General features: G+C 41.1%; 1 protein-coding gene across 3 annotated transcripts in view; it reads right to left on the bottom strand.

The window, feature by feature from the left end:
• aqr (aquarius intron-binding spliceosomal factor) overlaps positions 1-23,229 on the bottom strand; it is a 53,860-nt gene extending 30,631 nt beyond the window's left edge. The window contains exons 1-20 of one of the 3 annotated variants that reach the window (XM_041214642.1): positions 23,104-23,229; positions 21,356-21,522; positions 20,706-20,762; positions 20,251-20,291; positions 19,352-19,387; positions 19,111-19,231; positions 16,512-16,652; positions 13,771-13,839; positions 13,430-13,530; positions 13,087-13,163; positions 9,917-9,981; positions 9,532-9,648; positions 7,493-7,606; positions 4,509-4,612; positions 3,995-4,097; positions 3,772-3,892; positions 3,506-3,647; positions 1,769-1,947; positions 1,165-1,332; positions 415-584 (exon numbers count right to left, since the gene is read on the bottom strand). In XM_041214642.1, coding sequence (XP_041070576.1) covers positions 415-584; positions 1,165-1,332; positions 1,769-1,947; positions 3,506-3,647; positions 3,772-3,892; positions 3,995-4,097; positions 4,509-4,612; positions 7,493-7,606; positions 9,532-9,648; positions 9,917-9,981; positions 13,087-13,163; positions 13,430-13,530; positions 13,771-13,839; positions 16,512-16,652; positions 19,111-19,231; positions 19,352-19,387; positions 20,251-20,291; positions 20,706-20,762; positions 21,356-21,430 — 2,001 coding nt within the window. In that variant the 5' untranslated portion in view covers positions 21,431-21,522; positions 23,104-23,229. Of the gene's footprint in view, positions 1-414; positions 585-1,164; positions 1,333-1,768; positions 1,948-3,505; positions 3,648-3,771; positions 3,893-3,994; positions 4,098-4,508; positions 4,613-7,492; positions 7,607-9,531; positions 9,649-9,916; positions 9,982-13,086; positions 13,164-13,429; positions 13,531-13,770; positions 13,840-16,511; positions 16,653-19,110; positions 19,232-19,351; positions 19,388-20,250; positions 20,292-20,705; positions 20,763-21,355; positions 21,523-23,103 lie in introns of those variants that run through there. The other 2 variants (XM_041214641.1, XM_041214643.1) reach the window with 2 other exon arrangements.
• Positions 23,230-25,247: the final 2,018 nt, after the last annotated feature.

Here is a 25,247-nt window from a genome sequence, read left to right on the forward strand (position 1 = left end):
AGGATGTGGCAAGACTATCAATTATTGGCCATCTCTATTTGCCCAAAAAACCTTTTTGCGATTGACCTTGTTCTTGAGCTGCTAGTGCTTTGATACAAATACGTGGCTTCCCAAACCAATTATGAGTCATCCACAATGGTATGAGACTGGAACCATATATAGGCCAGGATGAGTGAGACAGACCACCCCTTAAGGATATCAGTGGCTAACTGGGTTTTGATAGTAATGTGATAGATTCTTTGTAAGAACTGGACTGATAAAAGCATATTCAAATTCTCAAACTGCCATGGTGAGATTTAAACTCTCATTCTCTGGATTTCTAGTCCAGCAACATTCTTTCTGCTTGCAATGACTATTAGTTTGATAATTGTGTAAAACAGAATGCTGCATTTCTACAGATTGCATTATGTTCACCTTAAAATTATTTTCCTTGGGTTTTCTTCTCATGATAATGTTGAAGGTCTCATAGACATCTTCTGCCCCATTTTGAATCGAGAAGCTCATGTCCTGCTGATATTGGTTGGGATCCAGCCACACTCTGTAGGTTCGTGAGTCTCCCTTCAGCTTTGGTTTAGGCTCAGGACCTGTGAAAGGAAATAAAAGTAACCAGTGTGTTACATTCGGAACACAGTGATATACTCAGCCTTAAATATACCATTGCACAACTGAGACCAACTGCCTCAATAGCTCCTTTCGCATCCTCAGGGCGACTGAAAGTACTTCAAGGCCAATAAGTACTTTTGAAATGTTGCCATTTTTTACAGACAAACACAGGATACAATTTGCAAGCAGGTAGCTCCGACAAACAGGTTACAAATAATTAGGTAATCTCTCTTAATGGTATTGAACAGTTGGCTGTTGATTAGTACACTGGAGAAACTCCTTTCTCTACTTTGAAGAGCGCTATGGGATCTTTTAGACCTATCTGAACAGACAGACTGTGTTGGTTTAACATCTCATCCGACAGATGTCTCCAGCAATGAAATATCAAGCTGAGTTCTGTGCGCGAGTTCTGGAATGGGATTTTTACTCTTGATTCTGAGGTGAGTCTGCCCAACTGAACAGAACTAAAATAACGTAAAGCATATTAGTGCTCAAGATACACATTTGCTCATTCTTTTTTTTGAGAAATTTAATTTTGTAATCGAAAACATAGAACTATACCTTCTTCAATGACCCGTCCTTTCTCATCCAGCATGCCTTGAATTTCACATCCTCGCACAAAGAAGAGTCCATATTGCTCTGCAAATGGTTGTTTTCGATCAAACTTTGTGCCGTAAGCCAACACTGGTCGAACAGTTATAAGGAAGCACACATCGTGTTTGCGAAGTGCTACAGGAATTGAAAATGCATCAAATAACCACAGAAAACAAGAGGAGTACAGACAACCCTGCTATTTGAATTGGTCAAACAAGCAACATAAACACTGACTACTTGGAACAATGAGACGACTTACTCTGCTTGACAGTTTAATGTTACAACTCTGCCCAAAATCACGTTTGATATATTTTCATGTATTCAAGCAAGATATATCTAGTTAAACAAGTACAAGTAATCTTTGATCTATTCAGCACAACTTAACTCCAGGTTTTCTATTTCCTTTCTATTTCTGTGGGCAATTCAGTATCTGGAATTGCCTTGATTCCTGATTACCTTTCCACTTGATGTTTGGAAAAGAAAACTTACAATATCCTTTTGTACCCTCTGCAAAACAGAACATAATATTTTTTATTCCCACTGCAAAATAATTCAAAGTGTTTGGAGTTACCTTCCCATTCCTCTCTGATTTGATATCGAACGTTCAAGTTGATGGTTACATCTGCACGGACTCTAGCCGGCCAGTTCTCACCAATGTTTGGTTTTGCTACTTCGACAATGGAGAACGTGACAATAGGCTGTGCCATTCGAGCCCAGCCACCAAATACAACTCCTCCATACTCCCCCTGCCTGTGAAATTATTAAACAAATCAACGGTCCAACCAAAATACAGGGCAGAATTTTTCATATGGTGGGCAGGCTCGGCAGGAGTGGGTGGGGTCGGTTGTGGAGCAGGTCACCGCCCGCGACGGGTTCCACACCAGCATTTTACGCGGACGGGCTAATTAAGGCCTGCCCAGCGTAATATGCGAGCGGGTGCGGGTGGGTAGAGGGAGGAGGGAGAGCTGGGCACAGAGCTGCCTCCGGGGGATTGAATCAATGTTCAAATAATTAAATAAAAGGTTTAAAAATATATTTAAACATGTCCCCGCACGCGATTGTGTCACACAAGATGCGACATGTTTTTACAGTCGTGAAAAAAATTTTAGTTATTGAGTAAAAGCTTTAGGATACCTCACCCAGCTCATGGATGAGGTTTCCTAAAAGCCGTGAAGGCCGACAGGCCTTTTCACCTGCCCCCCCCCAACCTGAAGGTTGGACAGGCAGTGTTAACGATCACTTCGATGACTTTATTGACGGCCTTCATAAGCTGTTTACATATCTGTGGGCGTGCAGCCAACTTCGGCGCACACCCGCCAAACAAAACATGGCAACTCAGCGCGATGACATTGGGACGCACGCCCAAAGTTATCGCGCATCGTTTCACGTGTTGACTTGTCGGGCCCACCCCTGCGTGCTAGCTGAAAAATCCTGCCCACAGCGAAGTCAATGGTCTGGCACGAATTATCAGAAAATTAGTCCCATAAGAATATTATACAACTCAAAATGGTTTTAATAAATTGTTTTCAATAACAGTGGGCAACAAAAGTGTCTTAAGAAAATGTTGTGAACCCAGATTGGTTTTAGAATATTTATGCAAAATATGCTTTAAAAGGGTGATAGGAGTAAAAGATTTGAACGCATTTTTTAAAACTGTGATTCAATGAGAAGATAATACCTGCATCGAAAATCATTTTCTAAACAAACAGCATATACCAGTACAGATGGCTTATTTCCATCTACTTTAAACACTGGAACAGCTGTAGAAGGAAAGGTAAAAATATACTTTCACTGCACTCCTGCCAGAGTGATGTTTCCAAAGGTAAAATAGTAATCAGATGAATTTCAAAATAAGTTTTAGAAACATAGAGAAAAGACTCAACTGCTTAAGAATGTTTTAAAGTGAATCTGTGGGCTGTTTCCACTCTGGAGTGGGCTGGACACTGCAACAGCCCTTCCACTGGAACCACAATGGAAAATCTAACACGCACCCCTGCCAGGGAGTGCACTGGGCAGTCCACTGTGTCATCAGTTAGTGAGGGGAGTATCACTTCAGTATTGTGGTTGAATGTATGGAAAATATTAAATAGACAAATTTTGTTGGAAGGATATGTATGCATATTTAAATTAAAAAGGAATATAACCCAAAGGCTTAAAATGGAAAGTTCCAATCAAACTTTAAAATATATTTGGATTTCCTGCATCTTAATTTAGAACAAACATGAAACCTACATTTGATGTAAATTCCTAGAGAGAGAAAAAATGTATGCATAAACAGAATGGTGCAATCATGCACATTGCTACCCACCATGGCTTAAGTCTGCTGATTACATCCTCCACATCCTGTCTAATCTCGTATGTAGACTCCAGGCGAAACAGATTAAAATTCCTCAGTAGGTAGTCATGAAGTGTCAAGAACTGCAAATTCAGTTTAGGTAAGGCAAGGCAACCTGGCATAACAAAAGAATATACAATGCAAAACCTGTCCTACAAAGCATAGGTTTTTATATCAAACAGGCTGCAGCATCGTCCAAGAAAAAAAAAATGATCCACAAGCCTAAATAGGTATCATACCCTCTCCAGAGTAGTATTCTGTTGGCACAATATTTTCATCCCAAATTATTCTCTCTGTAGGGTAAAGTGGCATCTCATTTAATTGCTGAATTTGGGATATCCGGCGTTCATGTCGGGCCACCTTTTAGAATAAAGAAAGGCAGCTTAAAATGAATAACCATGTCCTTCCTTGAAAATGCTCCAATATTATATTAGCTAATTGTCTTTTCATTCCAATACCTACCAACATCTCTAAGAGAAATTCCTTTTCATAGCAGGTATTCTCTACCTCAGGTAGGGATGGCAAAAGACAAAGGTATGATGCCACTTTGTGGAGTATGTTGGGGCTGTAAATGGAAAGCAAGACTATTTATAGCATTTTCCTTGTGTGTGAGACTCTTCACATAAGTCGTCCTTCCAAATTTTCAGAAGGAAAAATAAATTAAAAATATGATGGAAACGTTGAGTCTCAATATCGGGGCACGATAGCTGAATTGAGCAGTGGTTAGAATTTTGCTACCATGTGGAGTCTTTGAGGCAAATGGCTTAGATGCATTAAAGCGTAGGCAAATTGTGGAAGAAAGAAGCAGGAGGATATGTTTTATAGTAATGAGATGAAGTAAGGTGTGAGGAAGCTTATGTGGAGCATAAACATCAACATAAATTGGCTGGGCCTATTTCTGTGTCGTAAATACTATGTGAAGTCAGCTTGTGCAGAAACAGTACTAGACATGTAGTCGAAAAAAGAAAACATTTACCTAAGTGATCCAAAGTGTTTCACTAGAGATTCTCGAGTATCAACAGCTGCAACATTAGACAAAGCAAAATCATGTAGTTCTGGAAAGTGAGCAAACGCTGCCCTCTGCAATGAAAACCAGTAACAGTCTCATCAGATTTATGCAATCAGAATATCTGTTGAATATCTAAAATACCATTGCAACGAGAAGCAAAATTCTTCACAAGTCCAGTCATATTAAACTTGAGACAACTGTCTTCTTTCAAAATGTCCTCCAGTTCAGACTCGAAAACATTAACATTTTAAGATGAGGAAATTTGTAATAAAGCTAACTTGCAGGTACAGCACATTATTAGAATAGCTAATGGAGCGCTATCAATTATTGTGAGGGGAACTGAATACAAATGTTGGGAGGTTATGCTTCAGTTATACAGGGCATTGGTGAGACCACATCTGGAGTCCAATACAGTACTGGTCTCCTTATTTAGGGAAAGATGTAAATGTGTTGGAAGCAGTTCAGAGAAGGCTTACCAGACTAATACCTGGAATGGGCAGGTTATCTTATAAGAAAAGGCTTGGCTTGTATCCGCTGGAGTTTAGAAGAGGCGACTTGACTGAAACATAGAATCCTGAGGGGTCTTGACAGGGTGAATGTGGAAAGGATATTTCCTCTTTTGGGAGAATCTAGAGCTAGGGGTTACTGTTTATAAATAAGGGGTCGCCCATTTAAGATAGAAATGAGAAGAAATTTTCTCTCTTGGAAGGTGGTGAGTCTTTGGAACTCTCTTCCTCAAAAGGTAGTGGAAGCAGAATCTTTGAATATTTTTAAAGCAGAGCTAGATAGATTCTTGATAAACAAGGGGGTGAAAGGTTATCGGGGGTAGGCAGGAATGTGGGGTTGAGGTTACAATCAGATTAGCCATGATCTTATTGAATGGCAGAGCAGGCTCGAAGGGTCAAGTGGCCTACTCCTGCTCCTGATTCGTATGTTAAGTTAAAAATATGAACATTTCTGGATAGTTTCATACACTGTTTGATGTTCCAACCACAGCTAACCGAAGTTAATTTTAAATCCAACATTATGACATCTAGTCATGTCAAAAATAAATACCACAGAATTTTGCCTACTTGAAGCACAATGGGACTCTGATTCTATCGCAGGAGATTCTAAACAAGGTCCTGAATTTAAACATGCTTAATGATACATAACATTCAGTCTAAATAAGTACTGTTACAGAAATATTTGGTAAAATGGAACCAGGCTTAAGTTTTCGGTTTTACAGTTCCTCCTACAATTTATTATAGAACCTTTAATGTAGTAAAGTGTTCCAAGGCACTTCACAAGAATGTTATCAAACATAATTTGACACTGAGCCACATAGATAATAGGACAGCAATGAGGTAGGTTTTAAGGAGTGTCTTAAAGGAAGAAAGGGAGGTAGAAATTTAGGGCTATAACAAAAACAGAAAATGCTGGAAAAGCTCAGCAGGTCTGACAGCATCTGTGGAGACAGAAACAGAGTAAATGTTTCGAATCCGTATGACTCTTCAGAAATTTAGGGCCTTGGCAGCTGGAGGCACAGCCACCAATGCAGGAGCGATTAAAATCCAGAATGCTCAGGCAGCCAGAACTGGGGCATGCAAGTATCTCAGGGGTTTATGGGCTGGACTTGATTACAGGGATAGGGAAGGGCAAGGTCATGGAGAGATCTGAAAACAAGGATAAGAATTTTAAAATTTGCTTAACTGGGAGCCAATGCAGGTCAGCAAGCCCAGGGGTAAAGGTTTAGGATATGGGCAACAGAATATGGGATAACCTCAGTTTTACAGAGGATGGAATGTGGGAGGCTGCCCAGGACTATGCTAGAATAGTGAAGTCCAGAGGCATTGATGAGGGTTTCAGCAACTCATGAACTGAGGTGATGCAGAGTTGGGTGATAATAGTGCTGAGAATAGGTGTCTTTGTGACAGCATGAATACATGGTTGGAAGCTCATCTTGGGACAGGTACGGCTTCAGATGGTTGCCGGGGGAGGGATAGAGCCTGGTAGCTAGAGAACAGATTTTGTGGCAAGGACCTAAAGGCAATAGCTTTGTTTTTTTCCAATATTTACAGGAAATTTCTGCCCCATCAAGTAATGGACGTCGGGTGAGCAGACTAACAAATTAGAGTCGGTGGAGGAGTTGGCAGAGGCGGTGTGAGATAGCCTTGTTGCATAAATAAATTTGTGTACGTGTCATGTCACCATGAAGCTGCGTCACACACTGTGTTGTCCCTGTGGCATTTTTTAAGTGAACAAGGCTCTCTCCTCTGCATTTACAAGTGTCAGCCATCTACTTTTATTCATTAACTGATGTTTTCATTGACGTCAGGCCTTACTGAGCATTATTGAGCAAATCAAAAGTCACAGATATATATTTATCTGTCCTGTAAGATTAAAAAAAAGCACATAAATAAGATGATTGGCCCGTTTTAGCCAGCAGTGCTTCTTTAAATTTTAAGCACCAATTTGATACTCTGCCGTGCAAATAGTTCTATATTTCCTTCATAGTATAAAGGTATAAAATAGTGTTTTAAGTAAAAATAGTAAGAATTACAATGCCACTTTAAAGCTTCCTTGTGAAAAACTTAATTCAGCTTTTCCTTATAGAAATATCTAATAGGCAGAGTGTTGCATCTGCTCAGCGTGTAAGTTGGTATCGCTCTCTGTACTGCTCTTCACCCAAATCCATGCTCCCCCTCACAACGCTACTCCCTTTGTGTTTATACCTAGAAACACATGTCTTTTGGCCCAGTTTTCACCACATTTCTGCAGCTACTGATCTGCTCAACCACACTACCCGTTCCCCCATTTCTGCTTCCAACTTACATAATAGGATAAACAGATGATTAACATCTTACCATCGCGTGACGCGTAATGCTTAAATGAGTATAAAAATAACACTTTGTAAGCAAATTCTATCTTATGATGAAGACCACGTGAAAGAAAACTTTGCTGTTCCTTACTTGGAGAGAAGTGATGCGATCATAATGGATTGTAGTCATCTCATTCTCAGTCAGAGCATTTCCTGTCTGATCATTAATTTCAAAACCAGTGTAGAACTTCAACATTTCTAACAGCTATAAATAAACAGATAGGTTCTGGATAAGTCAAATGCCTTACCATATATTAGCAAACCTAGAAGTGGCTGCTCACAAGGTTCAACTTCAAAGAGGTAAAACGCAAGGATTTTGTAAAAATTCGTTCATGGGATATGGGTGTCACTGGCCAGGCCAGCATTTATCACCCATCCCTAGTTGCCCTTAGTTCAGAGGGCATTTAACAGTCAACCACATTGCTGTGGGTCTGGAGTCCTAAGTAGGCCAGACCAGGTAAGGTCAGCAGATTTCCTTCCCTAAAGGACATTAGTGAACCAGATGGGTTTTTAACACAATCAAATGGTTGCATTGTCATCATTAGACTTTTAATTCCAGATTTTTATTGAATTCAAATTCCACCATTCAAACCCGGATCCCCAGAGCATTCCCCTGGGCCTCCGGATTACCAGCCCAGCGATAATAAATACCACTCTGCCATCGCCTCCCCAGGTGTAAAATTAGCTCAGTAGCCAAAAGTCAGTTTTAACTGGACCCAAACGCATGACCACAGACCTCAGTGCAAAGGCCAAAAAACAAGTCAGTTATGTGTCCAACCCAAGGTGATCCGCACAAAAGCGAGACATTCGGAATTTTTAAAGGTTGAGCGCATAAACTTTGTTTACAAGGGGGGAAATTTTCTAGCCCCTCCCGCCGGCGGGAATTTCCGGTCCGGCTGAAGTCAATGGGCTTTTGAACGGCTCGCCACATTTTCCGGCCCGTCCCCACCGCAACAGGGTCATAAAATTCCACCCGACGTTTTTGTCCAGTCTTGAGGAGTTAACGAATTACCAGTTAACTAAACCACAGGCAGTTTTCACTGAAGCACTTTCCGTAATAGGTCACTATTTTGAAATACTTATGTAAGTTCCAGTTACCCAGGACAATAATCGTTAAAGTGCTCACTTTATATTCGGAAATTATGGAGCTTTGCCCTTCAACTTAACATAATTTGATTCTCTAATTAGAAATTTCATTAATTCTAAACTCGTCATACTAAAAGGTGCGTAATACATTCAGGCCCTTGCACCTTTGGGGAAAGCAGGAGCAGCTGGCCATCTCAATAAAACCGGACCTGTGAATATTAATTGGTCAAAGATGCCTGCAAACACTCGGTGCCTTAGCCAGATGTGCCCAAGCTTTTATCTTTGTGGGCCAGACAGTTGTGCACCATGGGCCTGAGGGGGGGGGGGGGGCGGATTTAAAGTTTAAATCCCTGCATAATTTGTTTTCATCTCAAGATCCTGCTTTTGAATTTCTGATTCCGAGTTGAAACCCAATGTGTCAATAACACCAAGGACAACTCTTTCGAAATCTCCAGGCTCACAAAATACAAAAAGGCCAGAACAACCAATGTGTAATAAAAGTACAACAGGGTTCAGTTTCCTGGGCTTCAAGAGATGCATGTGATCCATAGACGGTAGGATGGGCAATCTTAGCCTAAACTCACCCATGAATAATGGCCATTTAGACAAGGTATTAGAAGAGACTCAGCCCTGGAGGGTGCAGGTTCAACAACAATGGAAGGGTGGTAAAACATTCAACAAAAAATGTAAACCACAGCTCTGAAGAATCTATTCTTCGACTATGTATCAGCATTCCACATATCACGGCTCAACCAACGGCCAGCAATACCTCTGCTAATGTTATTCTCTACGAAGAAATGGTAAACAGAGCCTTAAACTTAACATTTCCCTTCAGCAGTGCAGGACACAGCGGGAACTCTCCATCTATGGTCATCACAAAAATCTGACAACTTACTTCTTTACATCACAGCAGACTGGAGCATGAATGCACTGCATCCCCATCTGCTGTATGGATTTCAAAAGGCTTAATAGGATGCGGTCAGCAGATATTTACCTCCTCCCAGTCAGTAAAACTGGCTGTATTTAGTTATTGCCACATCTCACCTGGCAGAAAAGTCGCCCCTCCTTCTCTTTGTGGACCAGGTTAGATAGGTAGCAGCGAGTGACTAGATGAGAATCATCCAGTACCGTGTTGAACCACCGTCGTGTTGGAAGGAGTGCCTTTAAGAAAATGCATAGGATACAAATTGAACAACGGATCTTGCTTCTTTTCAACTAACCATCAATAAAAAGAGCCCATTTTGTAATTATGAAAATGAACTGTACACTATGATGTACAATATGTACAATATTGAAAAATATTTAATCAAATATTCAGCTCAATGTCAGCCTGTTAGACTCAGAGCAAACAGAGCAGGCTACTTCAATTTGTTAACCAAGACCATTTTAGAATTTATATACACACCCTGTGAATATAGGAGCTGCTTACCTCCAAGTCTATCATTAGTTCGATAAATCTCTCACAATAATGAATCATATCCATGCTGTTCATTTCTAGATTATAAATAAATAAGTTAATGTAATCATGCAAAATGTGGATCTGCATCAATTACTTCATACATTCATGCAAGCAAATTTTCTGCAGAAAGCGAGAACCACAAGAGTAGTTAGATACCTAGGAAAAACCTCGTGTGAACGTATTTAATTGAGGGCTCGAAGGGATATATGGGGTAAAGAGGAGAAAAAAACAAAAGAAAAATTACAGCTATTGAAAGATATATTGTGAAGGTCTTCTGTACAAGATTATTTCCTGAGTGTGGAAGGTAGTGGCAACAAACGCTCACTCACAATAAAACAATAGATATTTAAACGTGGGTGTGCAGGCAGAAAGTCATAAAAAGATAATTGGGATTTCAGTTTTATATATGAGGAGACTAAATATAAAAGCAAGGAAGAGGTGCTGAATTTGTACAAGACATTGGCTGGGATTTTCCAGCCCCATCTAAGCATACCCCGCTGCGGGAGATTCGGCGGCCCAGCCAAAAGTCCATTGGCTTTCAGCGGGACTGGACCATTCCGGCAGCGAGGGGGGCCCAGAAAATCCCATCCTTTGGGTAGATCACAGTTGGAATATAATTTGCAGTTCTGGCATTCCATTATGGAAATGTTATTAGAACTAAGTAAAGAATAAAGTGAAGGTTCACCAAAAAGATACCAGAAATGAGAGGCTCCAGTAATGGAGAGAAGCTGGTTTACCAGTCACTAGAGTTCCAAAATAATGATGGGCTTTGAAGGGGTAAATGTGGGATTGTTTCCACTGGTTGATGAATGAGGATCATCACAAGAACAAAAGGAGGAATTTAGAAGAAACCTGTTCTCATGGAGAGGTTTATTAGACCATTGAAAGTTTGAACATGGGAGAGAACTTAGATTATAATATCATTGCAAAAGGAATTGGAGAAGTACTTGGAAAAGATGAATACAAAGGGTGTGTAAAAGGGACAAGGAAAAGGAATTATTGCAGGCTGGTGCAGTTAATGAACTAGCATTGGCACAGGTATAAAAGGGCCAAAGGAATTTCTTGTGTGTTGTAAATTCTAAGATTTCTAACACCACACCATTACAGGGCTGTTCACCTTCAGAACTTGAATGCTGATTGCTATAAAATAATAAATTTGATTTCTTAAAGTGAAGCTATAAATGATATCTCCAAGTTTGCATGGGGTAAACCGTTAATAAAATCTTCATCCTTTGCTAAAGGCTAAAATATAATTTCCTATCACCCAAAGGCCACAACAGCACAGCACACTCTAGTGGCAAAAAAGGGTGACATAACCTCAGGAGTTTCAAACTATTATCACCGATGTGTGTCATCATATCTCTGCTTCACCTGATAAGGCTGGTATATCAGCACAAAATATTTGCTGCAGGCCAACTTTTGGTTGAAGCAGGGTAGAACTATTATTAGGTTAAACTAAACAGTTTCAATGCAGATCAGTTTTATTTCGAGCTTTACTACCCAGTATCCAAATTAAAAATGAATGTTTTACTAGAGATAGAATTAAAGCAGTTGGTTTAGTGGAAGACTTAATGGGCAAGAAAAATGAATCAGGGCAATTGAAGGTTTGCATAAAGTGTTGTTAATTAAACACAATTGTCTGCATTTTAATATCTATTATTTTTAAAGCTAAATTTTGAAGCTTCAAAGGAGGGAGAGCTGAAAATTAAATTCAATCTAACAAACATGACAAATACATAACTCAGCAAAGAGAAGCATACAAAACTAGAATGATTACAGATTAATATTTTCACAAATTTCATTTGTAAAACATACAGTAACAGGTTAAGGCAGCAATGTTTTTAAAAAAAAATGAGGCACTGAACACATGGATGTTAGCAATTGGGATTCAGCAAGTCCATCAAATACTTACATGGCAATGAGCAAAAAAAATAACAAGCGAGCCATCACCATAAAATGGAAACTACAATGAAATGTTAAATATTGTTTAAAGCCCGAAATTCTAATGATGTCACCAGAACTTAGCTGGAGTGAGACTTTCACCCCCACCTTCAGGTAGGGTACTGACACCACTGTGAAGTGTGCAAGATGTCAGACAGACAACACCCTCAGAGTCTGCAGTATTTAACTGATACTCTTAGGCTTGTGCTCCCTGGGATCAGTGAGCATTCAGATCCAGGACCCAGTACAAGCAGCTAAGAGTTCACTGTCCTCTCTTCTGCTCATGTGACCCATCCAGTCGGTTCCCTGCTCACGATGATGACAGAATACAGAACCAGATGACTCATTCACCTGCAGCAGGTGTCACAACCTGGATTTTCCCATAACTCAGAAGCCATTGAGAAGGGAACTACCTTATCCTGAAGAACTTCACAATAGCATCATGCAGCCAAGCACCACTAGGGTCCATGGCCCTCATCTGTCACATCTGCACCAGCAGCATCAGGATAGATTTAAGAACTGCACAAAGGGCAACTAAGGATAGACACACTGGTTATAAGAAGCAAGCTACATGTGCACAGTGCACTTTGAGATACGAAATTCAGTGTTCTTAATTGTGTGTTTGAGAGGGTATTTAGAGGTCAGTTTTCAATGGGAGATAAGAGTTTCTATTATGCTTGTTTAAAGAGATTTCTTCTGGCTCACAAAGGGAGTTCTGTAGTCTTTGTTGGAAAGGCACTTCTTAGCTGTATCTTCTTGTTGAGTGCAGCCTTATCTTAAATGTCTTTCTTTTCCTCCTTTTTAAGGAGGCATATGGGAATGCTCATGTCAATCTGACAGTTAAAGCTACATGACAGAAAGATGGGAAGCAAAAGCTTTTCCAGCCTGGAACTGCTGGAAGGCCCAGGGATGGGGGTGTGTGTGTGTGTGCGCGTGCGTGTCTGTGTAGTAAATTAGCAAGTTTCAGGGTCAGCTGGTTTTAATCTGATGCTCCCATTATTGACATCAACACCACTCTGGAGACAGGTACTTCACCTGCCAGCAACCAATTCTGCCAAAAATTTGTGCAGCAGACTTGCAAGCCAAATTTCAGTCCAGTACACCAGAACCACAACACTTCTTGCAACAAAGAAAATCTTAAACATTTTATTGGGGAAAAGCCGAGAGAGACAACAACAAAAAGGTGATCGAGCAGTTACCTGAAAGAGGAATATTTTTTAATACGCCGAGGAATTTGCTGATCAGACAAGAAAGGAACTGCTTCTCTTGATTCGCCCTTTAGGTTAAGAAACAAAGACAAAGTTGGTAGATCGTTTTCAGGGCAAAACAAAGTGACTTCACATTAAAGCAGTATTTTCTGAAACTCTGCCATGCCATTAAGTAACTCAAAGCAAACTCCAGTGAAGAATATGCAACATCTGAGGAGACAACTAAGTTTTACCAAGCAGCACGAATAAAGAGAAAAGCACAAAGACTATACCGATCCCAGTATGATAGAACAGATGGTGCCGAATTCTCAGGCGGATACCAAAATAGACTTACTGCTCTGCAGATTTTTCATCCATTTTCTCTTCCTTTTTTTTAATTAGATTCCAGAATTTTCTCAGCTTTGGTGTTTTTTTCAGCTCATGTTCAAGTCGTGACTAATAAAAATACAGGTTTGTGTTAACAATCAGTGACACCCTAATCAGGAATCTTGTCCTAGTCCCATATTTTAATGAGTGATGCCCGTAATTATGCCAGATACATAACTAGGTATTCCAAGCAATGGAATATCTGATGAAGGACAACAAACGAGTTTCAAAGAGGCTTCTCAGCAAAAGTTTATGTCATTAATCTGTATTAATTCTTTTATGTAGGCTTTGAATGATCACTGAACTTACTGAAAGCAGACCTGTCCACATCGGCAGGGAGATAAGCCGCTGCACCTGTTCTCGAATTAGATCCACTTCCTGAAACAAAGTATTTCACAGGCTGAAATCGCATTCACAAACAATTCCATTTACCCTGATGGAATCAACGCTTTAAAAGACAAATACACACTAATTTTACAGCAGTAAGGCACACTCTGACTCCAAAAATATTAACATTAGGAAATATGAATGGTGAACAAGGCCATTTTAACCTATTATTGCAATGTTGCCTTTAAAACTCAGTTCTATCACAAAATAAGATTTTGGCCAAGAAAAATACAAGTTTAGTTGATATTAGAGAATGAAAATCTTCACAAATTTCACTAAAGCTTTTCACATTATTTAACAATAGTCAAATTGGTTAAAAGGGTGCTCTCAATTCCTATCACCCAAATACTAGACCGTCATAGGAAATATGGTTAGTTATAACATGCTCAGCTAAGCCCTCTTGTGGCACAGTATAGTATCAACCACACTCAAAACTTTAAAGCTCCACAACAAAGGGGATTAAATCTTTACTCTGAAAGCAGTGTTTTTTGCAGTGTTACATTTGCCATATTGATAACAATCACAGATTTTAAAACTTTTCTCAAAGGCAAAATAGAGATCAGACTTACATAAAACAGAAGTGAAATTATAATTAAAATAGTTTGGAACCAGTGTCTTAGTACACAAAGGGCAGGATAAGAAACAACAAACCAGTCCATTCCAAACCAAATGATCCAATCTTTCAAAAGACAACTGGGTCATTTGTGCCTCTTGATTTATATAATCCAGAAGTAAAACCAACTGTAAACCCGAATGTAAATTCCTGGACTGCAGTCTGTTGGACATCTTAGCAAGTTAAGGATAGTTGAGCTTCTTTGAAGATCTTGGAGCAACAGGTTTTCCAAGAGAAACAAGATTGTTCTGAAGTGTCGTGAGTGGAACGTGTAACTTATCTTCTGATTTGAGAAGTGCTTGTGCAAGGGGACTAATTACAGGAACGGTGTAACTCAGCATAGGAACACAGGGACTTAGGATATAGGAGGAGTAGGCCATCGGCCCTTCGAGCCTGCTCTGCCATTTAAGAAGACCATGGCTGATCTGATTGTAACCTCAACTCCACACTCCCACCTACCCCCAATAACCATTCACCTCTTTGTTAATCAAGAATCTCTCTAGCTCTGCCTTAAAAACATTCAAAGACTCTGCTGCCATCACCTTTTGAGGGAGGGAGTTCCAAAGACTCACAACCCTCAAGAGAAAATATTTCTCCTCATCTGTCTTAAATGAACATATGTTTTAAATAGTGACCCCTAGTTCTAGATTCCCCCACAACAGGAGGCATCTCTTCACATCCACCCTGTCAAGACCCCTCAGGATCTTTTATGTTTCAAGTCACCTCTTCTTCTAAACTCCAGCAGATACAAGCCTAACCTGTCCAACCTTTCCCCATTCGACAATCTGCCCGCTCCAGGTATTAATCTAGTAAACCTTCTCCCAACTGCTTACAATGCATTCACATTCTTCCTTAAATAAGGAGACTAATGCTGTACATAGTACTCCAGGTGTGGTCTCATCAATGCTCTGTACAACTTAACCACCCTACTTTTGTATTCAATGCCTCTCACAATAAACGATAACATTACTTGCTGCACCTGCAAACTAACCTTTTGCAATTCATGCATTAGGACACCCAGATCCCTCTGAATCACAAAGCTCCACAATCTCTCACCATTTAGATAATATGCTTCTTTTTTTATTCTTCCTGCCAAAATGGACAACTTCACATTTTCTCACATTATACACATTGCCCAATCGCTTAGCCTATGTCTCCTTGTAGCCTCCTTATGTCCTCTTCACAACTTACTTTCCTACCTTTGTGTCATCGGCAAATTTAGCGACCATACCATCAGTCCCTTCATCCAAATCATTTATATAAATTGTAAAAAGTCCCAGCATTGATCCCTGTGGCACACCACTCATTACAATCTTGCCAATTAGAAAATGATCCATTTGTCCCTGCTCTCGGTTAGCTAGCCAAGCTTGTATCCATGCCAAATATGTTAACCACTATATACCACGAGCTTTTATTTTCCACAATAACCTTTTTTGTGGCACCTTATCAAAAGCCTTCTGGAAATCTAAGTACAGTACACCCAGTGGTTCCCCTTTATCCACAGCACATGTGACTCCTTCAAAGAACTCCAATAAAGTTGATTAAACATGATTTCCCTTTCGCAAAACCAAGTTGACTCTGCCTGATTACCTCGAATTTGCTGTAACCTTTTTAATAATAGCAAAATATTTTGTTATTCAATGGTATTACAGTATATGGGGCAAACACAGGTTTTGGAGTTAGGTCGTGGATTAGCCATGAGCTTACTGAGTGACAGAACAGACTTGGGGAGCTAAGTGGCCTACTCGTGTTCCTATGTTGCTATAAATATTAGTTATGAATCCTGACAGAAAATAATTATTTGAGAGTGAGTGATGGGGGTGTGGTGAATTCAAGAGAGCGTCTGAGGCTTCAATTACAACAGGCTTGAGGGATTAAATGGCCTACTCCTGTTCCTATGTTCATATCCATAGTCTGCGCTGTACACTACATTACAATGTGCCTCGTGCTCAGTCAAAATGTGTCATGAACAAAGGAGGGAGAAGTTTGCCTGATAAAGTACTGCAATATGATGATCTGAATACATTCAATTTTGTAACTTCATACTTACCAAGCTGTTGAAGCAATGATCAAGGAAGACCAAAAGGACAGTCTGTTCTCGCAAAGTAAGGTTTTTATTTTCCTCAGCAAGAGACGCAGTCAAAATACACTTGAAAAAATAGGGAAAGTGTTCGGGTTTCTGTGTAAATGTCTAAAATGAAAAGGCACAAGACATTTCCTTAGACCAAAGTAAAAATGGAAAAAGCCACGTAAAGCAGTGTCTACTGCATAGAAGAACATGAACTTGAGTAAAACATTTTCTATCATGCTTGCAAATCATACGAAGCTGCCCAGGACAACTACTGTTCCAGATTTCAGGGTTTTGATCACGTGCAGCTTTCAAAGGTGCCGTTTGTGATGGTTGCCAGAATTATTTTCTAAATGTCTGCCATTTTCAATCTGTAGGGCTGAAATTTCAGGAGCTGTATCTGCAGTTCTGGGATTTTTATTTTGTCTTTATCTTTTGCGTATGGCTGCTAGCATTCAGTTCACGTGTACCTGCTTCACTTTTTACATGACAATAAATGAGATACAAAGAAACTAAGTGTCAGACCACCATTCGTTTGTATGGGTTGAGACAGAGGAAATTGTCGAATGCCCTTACACTACATTCTGAAATTCATCCCTAGACTCCAAAAGCCATGCAGGAGAATCTAGGGAAAATAATCAAAATGGATCACTGCAAGGATACTCGCAACCATTTTAACATTGAAACTAAATGCTGAGAGACACACCATTTCAATAGTTAATTTAACGTATTCTACAATACATTACTTGCTCCTGGCAAAAATGTTGTGCTTAAATTTGGCCAATGTGTAAATCACCAAGGTACAGTTATTCGAGACGACTTCTGTATAGCAAGTAAAAGTGACCAATGGAGATATGCTGTATCACATTTCCATGATTCCTGCTTCTCAGAAGTTGCCAGTTTGCTGCTGTCAGCTAAGCAGTGCAGTGATACACAGGCTTTTTTTTAAAAAAGACAGTGATCAAAAGCAACAATGAATTCCAGGTAGGGAACTTGACCTGTTTTTTTTAAAATGTGTGTTTTAATCTTACAAATACCCATATTAAGCGGAATCAAGATGGTAACATCAAAACTAGGGTCACAACTTCCTGACTCAATGCCAGTTGTGAAACAATGAAAAGGAATACACTGCATAACGCACATACACTGCATAAAACCACACTGAAGAAATATCATGCTCCATGGGTCAGAAGCATGCATCATGCATGAAAACAGGAACTTTAGACTAAATATAGTTCGCAAAATGAGGACAAATGCAGGTAATGTCAGTAGAAGATAAGTGACTCGATCTAAATCCATCAAAAATATATACGTTTTGGCTGTGCAGTATTCAAGTGATTTGCACCAAATGTAGAGTGACATGGCTACAATTTTAAATATTGTCATTGGCTAATGTGGCCATTCCATTCAAACACGTTGTTTATGGCAGCGTGACCTAAAAGGAACTTCCTCCTTTGACAGTCACAGGAAGAAAGGTCACAGCCTTGAAAAGTTAACTCTGTTTCTCTCTCCACAGACACTGCCGAACCTGCTGGGTATGTCCAGCAAGTTTTGTTTTCTCTTCCTCCTTTAGTTCCTAATCTTATGACGTACATGGACAAATGGGAAGGTGCAATTTTCTATTTGAATATCAAATCACTCCAGGATAGCATTTAGGAACTAACTGTACAACTCAACATGAGAAGAATTATCCCACGTTTGCAACAATAAATCAAACATATTGTGTGTTCGCAGTATTTGTTGGAAAAAAAAACCAGAGTCCACATTAAGTTTATGTGCTGATTAAATTGAGCAAATAGTACACAAGCCAAACACTGGAAATCTGAAATAAAAACAGAAAATACTGCAATTTATGGGCAGGTCAGAAAGCATTTGTGCAGAGAAACAGAGTTAATGTTTCAGGTTGTGATGACTTCATTAAGGTTTTCTTATGAGGAAAGGTTGAGCAGTGTGGCCTATATTCATTGGAATTTGGAAGAATGAAGGGTGATCTTATTGAAACATATAAGATCTGAGGGGGCTTGACAGGGTAGATATTGAGAGGATGTTTCCCCTTGTGAGGGAATCTGGAACTAGGGGACACGGTTTAAAAATAAGGTGTTTCCCATATAAGACTGAGAAAATGAGGAGTTTCTTCTCTCAGAGGGTCGTTAGTCTTTGGAATTCTCTCTCCCAGGAAGCACTGGAGGCTGGGTCATTGAATATATTCAAATCTGAGTTAGACAGATTTTTGATTGACAAGGGAATCAAGGGTTATAGGGAACAGTCAGGAAAGTGGTGTTAAGACCACATCAGATCAACCATGATCTCATTGAATGGTGGAGCAGGCTCGAGGGGCCAAATGATCTATTCCTGCTCTTAATTTCTTCTGTTTTATGCATGGGGCGAGGAGTGCCACTTTGCAACTATTCACAATGAAAACAGGAATTCATGGAAATCACAGGCTCAGACTTGCACCTCATCACTTCTTGCCGCAGCAGTCCTATGGAACATCCTCGGACTTCAATTCTGAACATAACTTTTCATAAAAGATTAGGAAGCTACAGCCAGCTCTACAAACAGATAGCCAATTGCCTCTTACCTCCCAAGCAGGAACATTTTCTCGAAATTTTTCATTCACCATACAGCAAATGGACATCAGATAGGCATTGCTGGATACTTCAGGGGAATAGTTTGGCCAGAGATAATTCTCCAGATACTGACTATCGTTACAAAGGAACACAAAGTAAATTGGAGGCTTAACATTCATTAAAATATTGTCTCATAAATCATTTTAAAAATGCTGTTTCTTTAAGATATATCCCAAGCCAAGAAAAATTTACCTGAATTCAAGGAGCATAATTTTTCTAATTGCAAATCTGAAAAGTAGAAATATTTACTGTTTGTATATATTTATGACAAAATAATACATTAAAACAATGTTGCCTTAGCCCTGTCATCAAGATTTAAGAGATGGTGCACAAAGTCTCAGGCTCAAATTCCCCAAGCACCAAAATTGACATTGAAACACAGAGGATATACTTGCCAGAAAAAGAGCTTTGTTCGGCACTAAAATTATTTTAAGAAGTTAACTTAGACAAGCCTCTCTTCCTTTTATTTAAAAAAAAACTCAGGAAAGTTGGTGAGAATTTAACTCATTAAAATTCATAGTTTCTTTTCCTCTCCAAATTCAAACAATGATACTGAACTGAAGCACATTTTCAAGACCAACGCTTTATATAGTTTAGAACGAGGTCTTAATTTAAAGTTTATATTTGGTTAGAAAACAAATCTGATGTTTAAATTAGGCCTTTCAATACACAAAACTGGATTCTATGGAGATAAATATGTTTACTCCAATGTTGATATTCTTGATTATACTGAAAGGACATGTGGTGTCTCAAATTCTTATGGTGAATTGCAATGCTATTACTCTCATCTCATGTCTACCTTGGAACATCTATTCTTCCCTCACCTCCAAACTTGTCTATTCAATTGCAGTGTAAAATTTGTTTCAATTTCCTAATTCCAGATCTTTTATGGAGGGAACTGGCACTGTGTAGCAATAAATAGAATTTACAGTGGAAAACTTTCAGGTGCCAAAAATATTCCTCCCCTGGTAAGACCAACATAATGACCATGTGATGTGATGCAGAGCATTTTTAGAACTCAGGGATCCTTTAGTACAAGATAGAAAAAGTCATGCCTTAAAACAGGATCATACAGAAATGGTGCAACTCACTTTGTCTTTACAATCTCTTTCTGATACACATCTTCAATGACCTGTTGCAACATAGAAAGAAAAGGAATACATAATACTGGAATGTGTCAATTTATTTCCAATGCCTCAACGTGATCATTTTTTGCATGGGGTCAGGACAGGAAAACAGATTTATTGAACAGTTCAGTTAACACATCGTACTGTTAGACTTCTTCAGACTAATGGAAAGGAATTGCGTTTTGGATGGTCCATTTAATCTACATTACAAGCCTCAGTTATAATAACCTCTAGTCATCTAAATCTGCAGTTGAGAAATATTTTCCCGTATCATGAACGTAAACATTAAGATTTCTATATTCTAATGGCCAGATACTATTTGTGATGATGAATCTAGTATCTTGTTGGCGCTTCCACATTTCAAAAAAGTTCTGTACAGTGTATGTGATTTGATGATAAGAAAACAAAGCATAATTTACCTTGGAATCAAACGTCATTTTTTTCTTTACGTGAGGTGCCCAATATCTATTTGATAGCTGAAAACATGGAGATAGGTATGGTGAACACTTCAAAAGTAAGACTTCAGTGCAAACTGACATGGCAGATCTGCGCAAGTCTACACTACAACTTTTACTGCATAGTCAGACAATATAATTTAACCAGACACAAAATCCACTGGATTAAAAATAGATGTACTCTCCATATTAAATGTGGTACTGGCAATGGAATAAGCATGGCCTCAGTCACTCACCCTCCAGGAAACTCTTTACCTCTTTATTAAAATAGCATTTTTGGACAAATTAAACATCAACAGGGGCACTTGATATTAAATGTATTGTTTTATCCCACGAAACATAAATTGGCATATCATTTGTGTGATCAATCCTCTTTTAAATCTTAAAAGTAAGAGTACCTCCCACATATGGTTTAGAAATTCTACAGGTATCACGCACAAAAGAATCTGATGCAGCCAGCACACAACTTCTCACTCGTTTGAAAAGTTTATGGTCACAAAGGGTGCAAATAAAACCCCGATGAAAAAGATCTGAATTATTTTTTTCAGTTACGAAATACAAAAAAAAGAGACAGAAATACTGATGCATCATTTGCAAACTATCACACACCTTACCTGAGTAACGTATTCAGCATTTATCTGAGATACAGTGGGTGCCATCATTTTCTTTCCTTGAGGCACAGGCTCCATTTTCTGGTTAATCTGCTAGCTGCTTGTGAGTCAGAACTGGGAAGATAACGTAGACTATAAGAATTTGTTTTATCTTCAATTTAAGAGAGAACCTGGAAAATTAAGAGAATATATAGTGGGCTAGGTTAAAAAAGGTAAAATAATTTCCCATTTCTGCTTTTCAGAACTTAAGAAATTACCTAGTGTATCAGCATTGCTGATATGTGAAAAGAATGTTTAAATTCAATTTTTTCTGGTTGGTACAATTTTACAAAATAAAGGATAACTGTTTCGAAAACCACTGTAAACATTTGCAAATATGTTTCGACTCCCTTTTTATTAAAAATCCAGTGGATTAGTTGAGAGAAATTAATTTAAGTTTTTTAAAACCGATATGCATTTAATTTCTTTATGAATTTCACATTAGAGGCTGACTATTTACTGAGTATGGACCATTTCTGACATACTGCTGAAGACCACCATTCGCACTTTAACTAACAAGTAGACTCACTGTTCATTCACAGTTTAGTTGCTACAAGAAAGAGCAGGTAAAGTCGAAAGACAGGCATTACAGTACAAACACAGGAAAGTATATTTAGAAACATATACCTTTGGAGGAGGAGTAAGCTATTCAGCCCTTTAAGACTGCTCTACTGTCCTGTCTGTCCCCCTCTATAACCCTCGTCTCATCAAAAATGTCTAACTCAGCCTTGAATAAATTCAATGGCCTAATCTCCACTGCTGTCTGGAGAAGAGAATTCCACCGACTAATGACCCTCAGAAAAAAATTCTCCTCATCTACATCTTAAAAGGGATGCCTTTTAGTCTTAAACTGCGCCTCCTGGTTCTAGTCTCCCCCAACAAGAGGAAACAGCCGCCCGTTATCCGCCCTGCCAAGATTTGATTATTAGGACTAAAGTGGACCCAGGTTATTTTACTGGGAAGAAAATGCAAGGTGTCAACCTCACTCGCCTCCCTCATCCCCACCTCCCCCAGCCCACCCTCGGTCCCCTCCAACCCATCCCCTCCGTCAATCCTCCCCCCTCCACACCCTGCGACCCCACCTCCCCTCACCCCTGTCGTCCTCCCCCCTCCTCCTCCCACTCTCCCCCTCCTCCCTACCCCTCCCCCTCCTCCCTCCCCCTCCCCCTCCTCCTCCCACTCTCCCCCTCCTCCCTCCCCCTCCCCCTCCTCCTCCCACTCTCCCCCTCCTCCCTCCCCCTCCCCCTCCTCCTCCCACTCTCCCCCTCCTCCCTCCCCCTCCCCCTCCTCCCCCCACTCTCCCCCTCCTCCTCCCACTCTCCCCCTCCCCCTCCTCCTCCCACTCTCCCCCTCCCCCTCCTCCCCCTCCTCCCTCCCCCTCCTCCCTCCCCCTCCTCCGTCCCCTCCCTCCCCTCCATCCCTCCCCCTCCATACTCCCCTCCCTCCGTACTCCTCCCTCCCCCTGCCATCCCCCCGTGCCCCTCATCCCTCCCTCCGTTCTCTCCCCCCTCAATCCCCCCCCTCCCCTGCCCCCATCCCTCCCTCCCTCCCTCCCTCCCTCCCATCCTCCCCTCACTCCCTCCGTCCTCCCCTCCCTCTGTCCCCGTCCCGTCTTCCCCTTCCTCGCCCCCTCCCTGCCTCACGTCCACCCCTCCTCCCCCTCCCCCTCCCCCTCCCCCTCCCCCGATACCCCGTCCCTCTCCCTCACTCACCCTCAGTCCGTCGCCGTCGCCGTCGCCGCCGCCGCCGCTCCGCGGGACACCCTTCACTTCCGTTCCCGCCGCTAATCCTGTCCCCCGAACAATCGGGCGGTCGCTCAGTTCCGGCCCAGTCCAGTCCAGTCCAGTCCAGTCCAGCCCGGCCGCAGGAGGCGCTGCTCTGGGCCGTTGACAAACTCACGCGCCCCCGCCCCCTCCCCCCTCCTCCCTCCTCCTCCCTCCTCCTCCCTCCCCCCTCCTCCCTCCTCCTCCTCTAAGGTGAGAATCACCTTCTTCAACCTCAAAGACTTTTCTGGAACATTTTGACATCGTATCTTGTGCTGTTTCCAAACAGTCCCTGCTGCCCAGGGCTGGCTTAAGATTCAGGTCCACCCATGAACCTGGTCACCTGCTCAGGCCCAAACCTGGTCAGATTTCAGCAGCAGCAAATGTCCCCAAATCCTCCTCATTTTCTCAGCAAGTTTCAAAGATTTTTCCTTTCTCTGCCTCAAAAAAAAAGTATTTACTTAATTGGGGGGGGGAACCGAATAGTGAAGACCAGTCTCCAGGACACCGCTGTGTGCAACCCCTGATGGAGGAAAACCATCGCCACGGGAACAAAAAGATTGGTCTTTTCCCATTTATTTTGAACGTTTCACCTTATCAGGTATAAAACATGTTGAAAATGAAGTGGGGGTGGGGCGGGGCGGGGCGGGGCGGAAAGAAAAGGCCGTCTGGACGACTTTCGAACGCCATCCGAATGGGAAACGAGTCTTTTTCTGCTTTCCAACCGGCGTAGGAAGGCCCCGGGTCACACGGGGATGGACCCGTTGGCCGACTCACGGCAGCAGCGAGGGGGCACGCCGTGCGGTGAAAAGTCCAGGAGTACGTTTTATCGCCGCTGGCAACCCTACCGGCCGCACACCCGAGCTTGTGGGTCAGGCTCACCGGTGTCCCCAAGTTCTCACATATGCCTCCAAGCGGCTGGTAATGCACACCCGTGGGCTTGCCCCGGCACCGAAACTAAGTGACCGATCATCAGCCAGGTCTGGTGTGGGATATCATCCCTCTAAACGCACCGTCTGGAATGACTGGAAGAAGCAGATGATAAGCCAGAGGACAACGGCTTTGAAGATGGATACCAGCCCAGGTGTGTGACACATCCAGGGCACTCATGGCAAAACAGACTTGTGGCCAGTGTTACCTTTTAGTGAGCAGTGAAACCTAGTCACAAAAGTACTGCTGTTGAAAGTAGAAGTGACTGGTGCAACGTCGAATCCAACCCTTGGCAAGAGGAAGGAGCTTGAAAAGGACGTTAGTTTTATTGAGTCATTTTTAATGAATGAGTCTTAATGAAGTCTTCATAATGTTAGAACAAAAACAAGAATGCCTGGAAAAACTCAGCAGGTCTGACAGCATCTGCGGAGAGAGAGATACAGTTAACGTTTCGAGTCCGAATGACTCTTCATCAGAACTAAGGAAAAATAGAAAAGAGGTGAAATATAAGCTGATTTAAGGGTGGGGGGGTGGGGGGGACAGGTAGAGCTGGATAGAGGGCCAGTGAAAGGTGCAGATTGCCAAAAGATGTCATAGACATAAGGACAGAGAGGTTCTTACGGTGGTGATATTAGCTAAGAAATGTGCTAATGGGGACCTTAAGGATAGAAAGCAGGACGAGCAAGGGACAGATTGCCCTAATGGGGGTGGGGGGGAAATTCAAATAGGCTGGAACCTGCCCATTGCTGACAGATGCTGTTAGACCTGCTGAGCTTTTCCAAGTATTTTTGTTTTTGTTCTAGATTTCCAGCATCCACAGTATTTTGCTTTTATCTTCATAATGTTAAGTAGGTTAGTGGTATGTATTTTTTAACGACAGGAACCGTGTAAATATATACAGTAAAAGGTTCAATCTAGGAGCAGTCTCCAGCCTGGCTTGTGCACACGGCTCTATCCAACACGAGGTGCAGTTGTGTTCCCTTACACCACTGTCTGGGCGGTACTATACTCAGTCCCATGTTAACCCTAACAAAAACAGAAACAGAAATACCTGGAAAAACTCAGCAGGTCTGGCAGCATCGGCGGAGAAGAGCACAGTTGATGTTTCAAGTCCTCATGACCTTTCAACAGAACTAAGTAAAAATAGGAAAGGGGTGAAATAT

Source organism: Carcharodon carcharias, chromosome 20, assembly GCF_017639515.1.
Source record: "Carcharodon carcharias isolate sCarCar2 chromosome 20, sCarCar2.pri, whole genome shotgun sequence".
NCBI lineage: Eukaryota > Metazoa > Chordata > Chondrichthyes > Lamniformes > Lamnidae > Carcharodon > Carcharodon carcharias.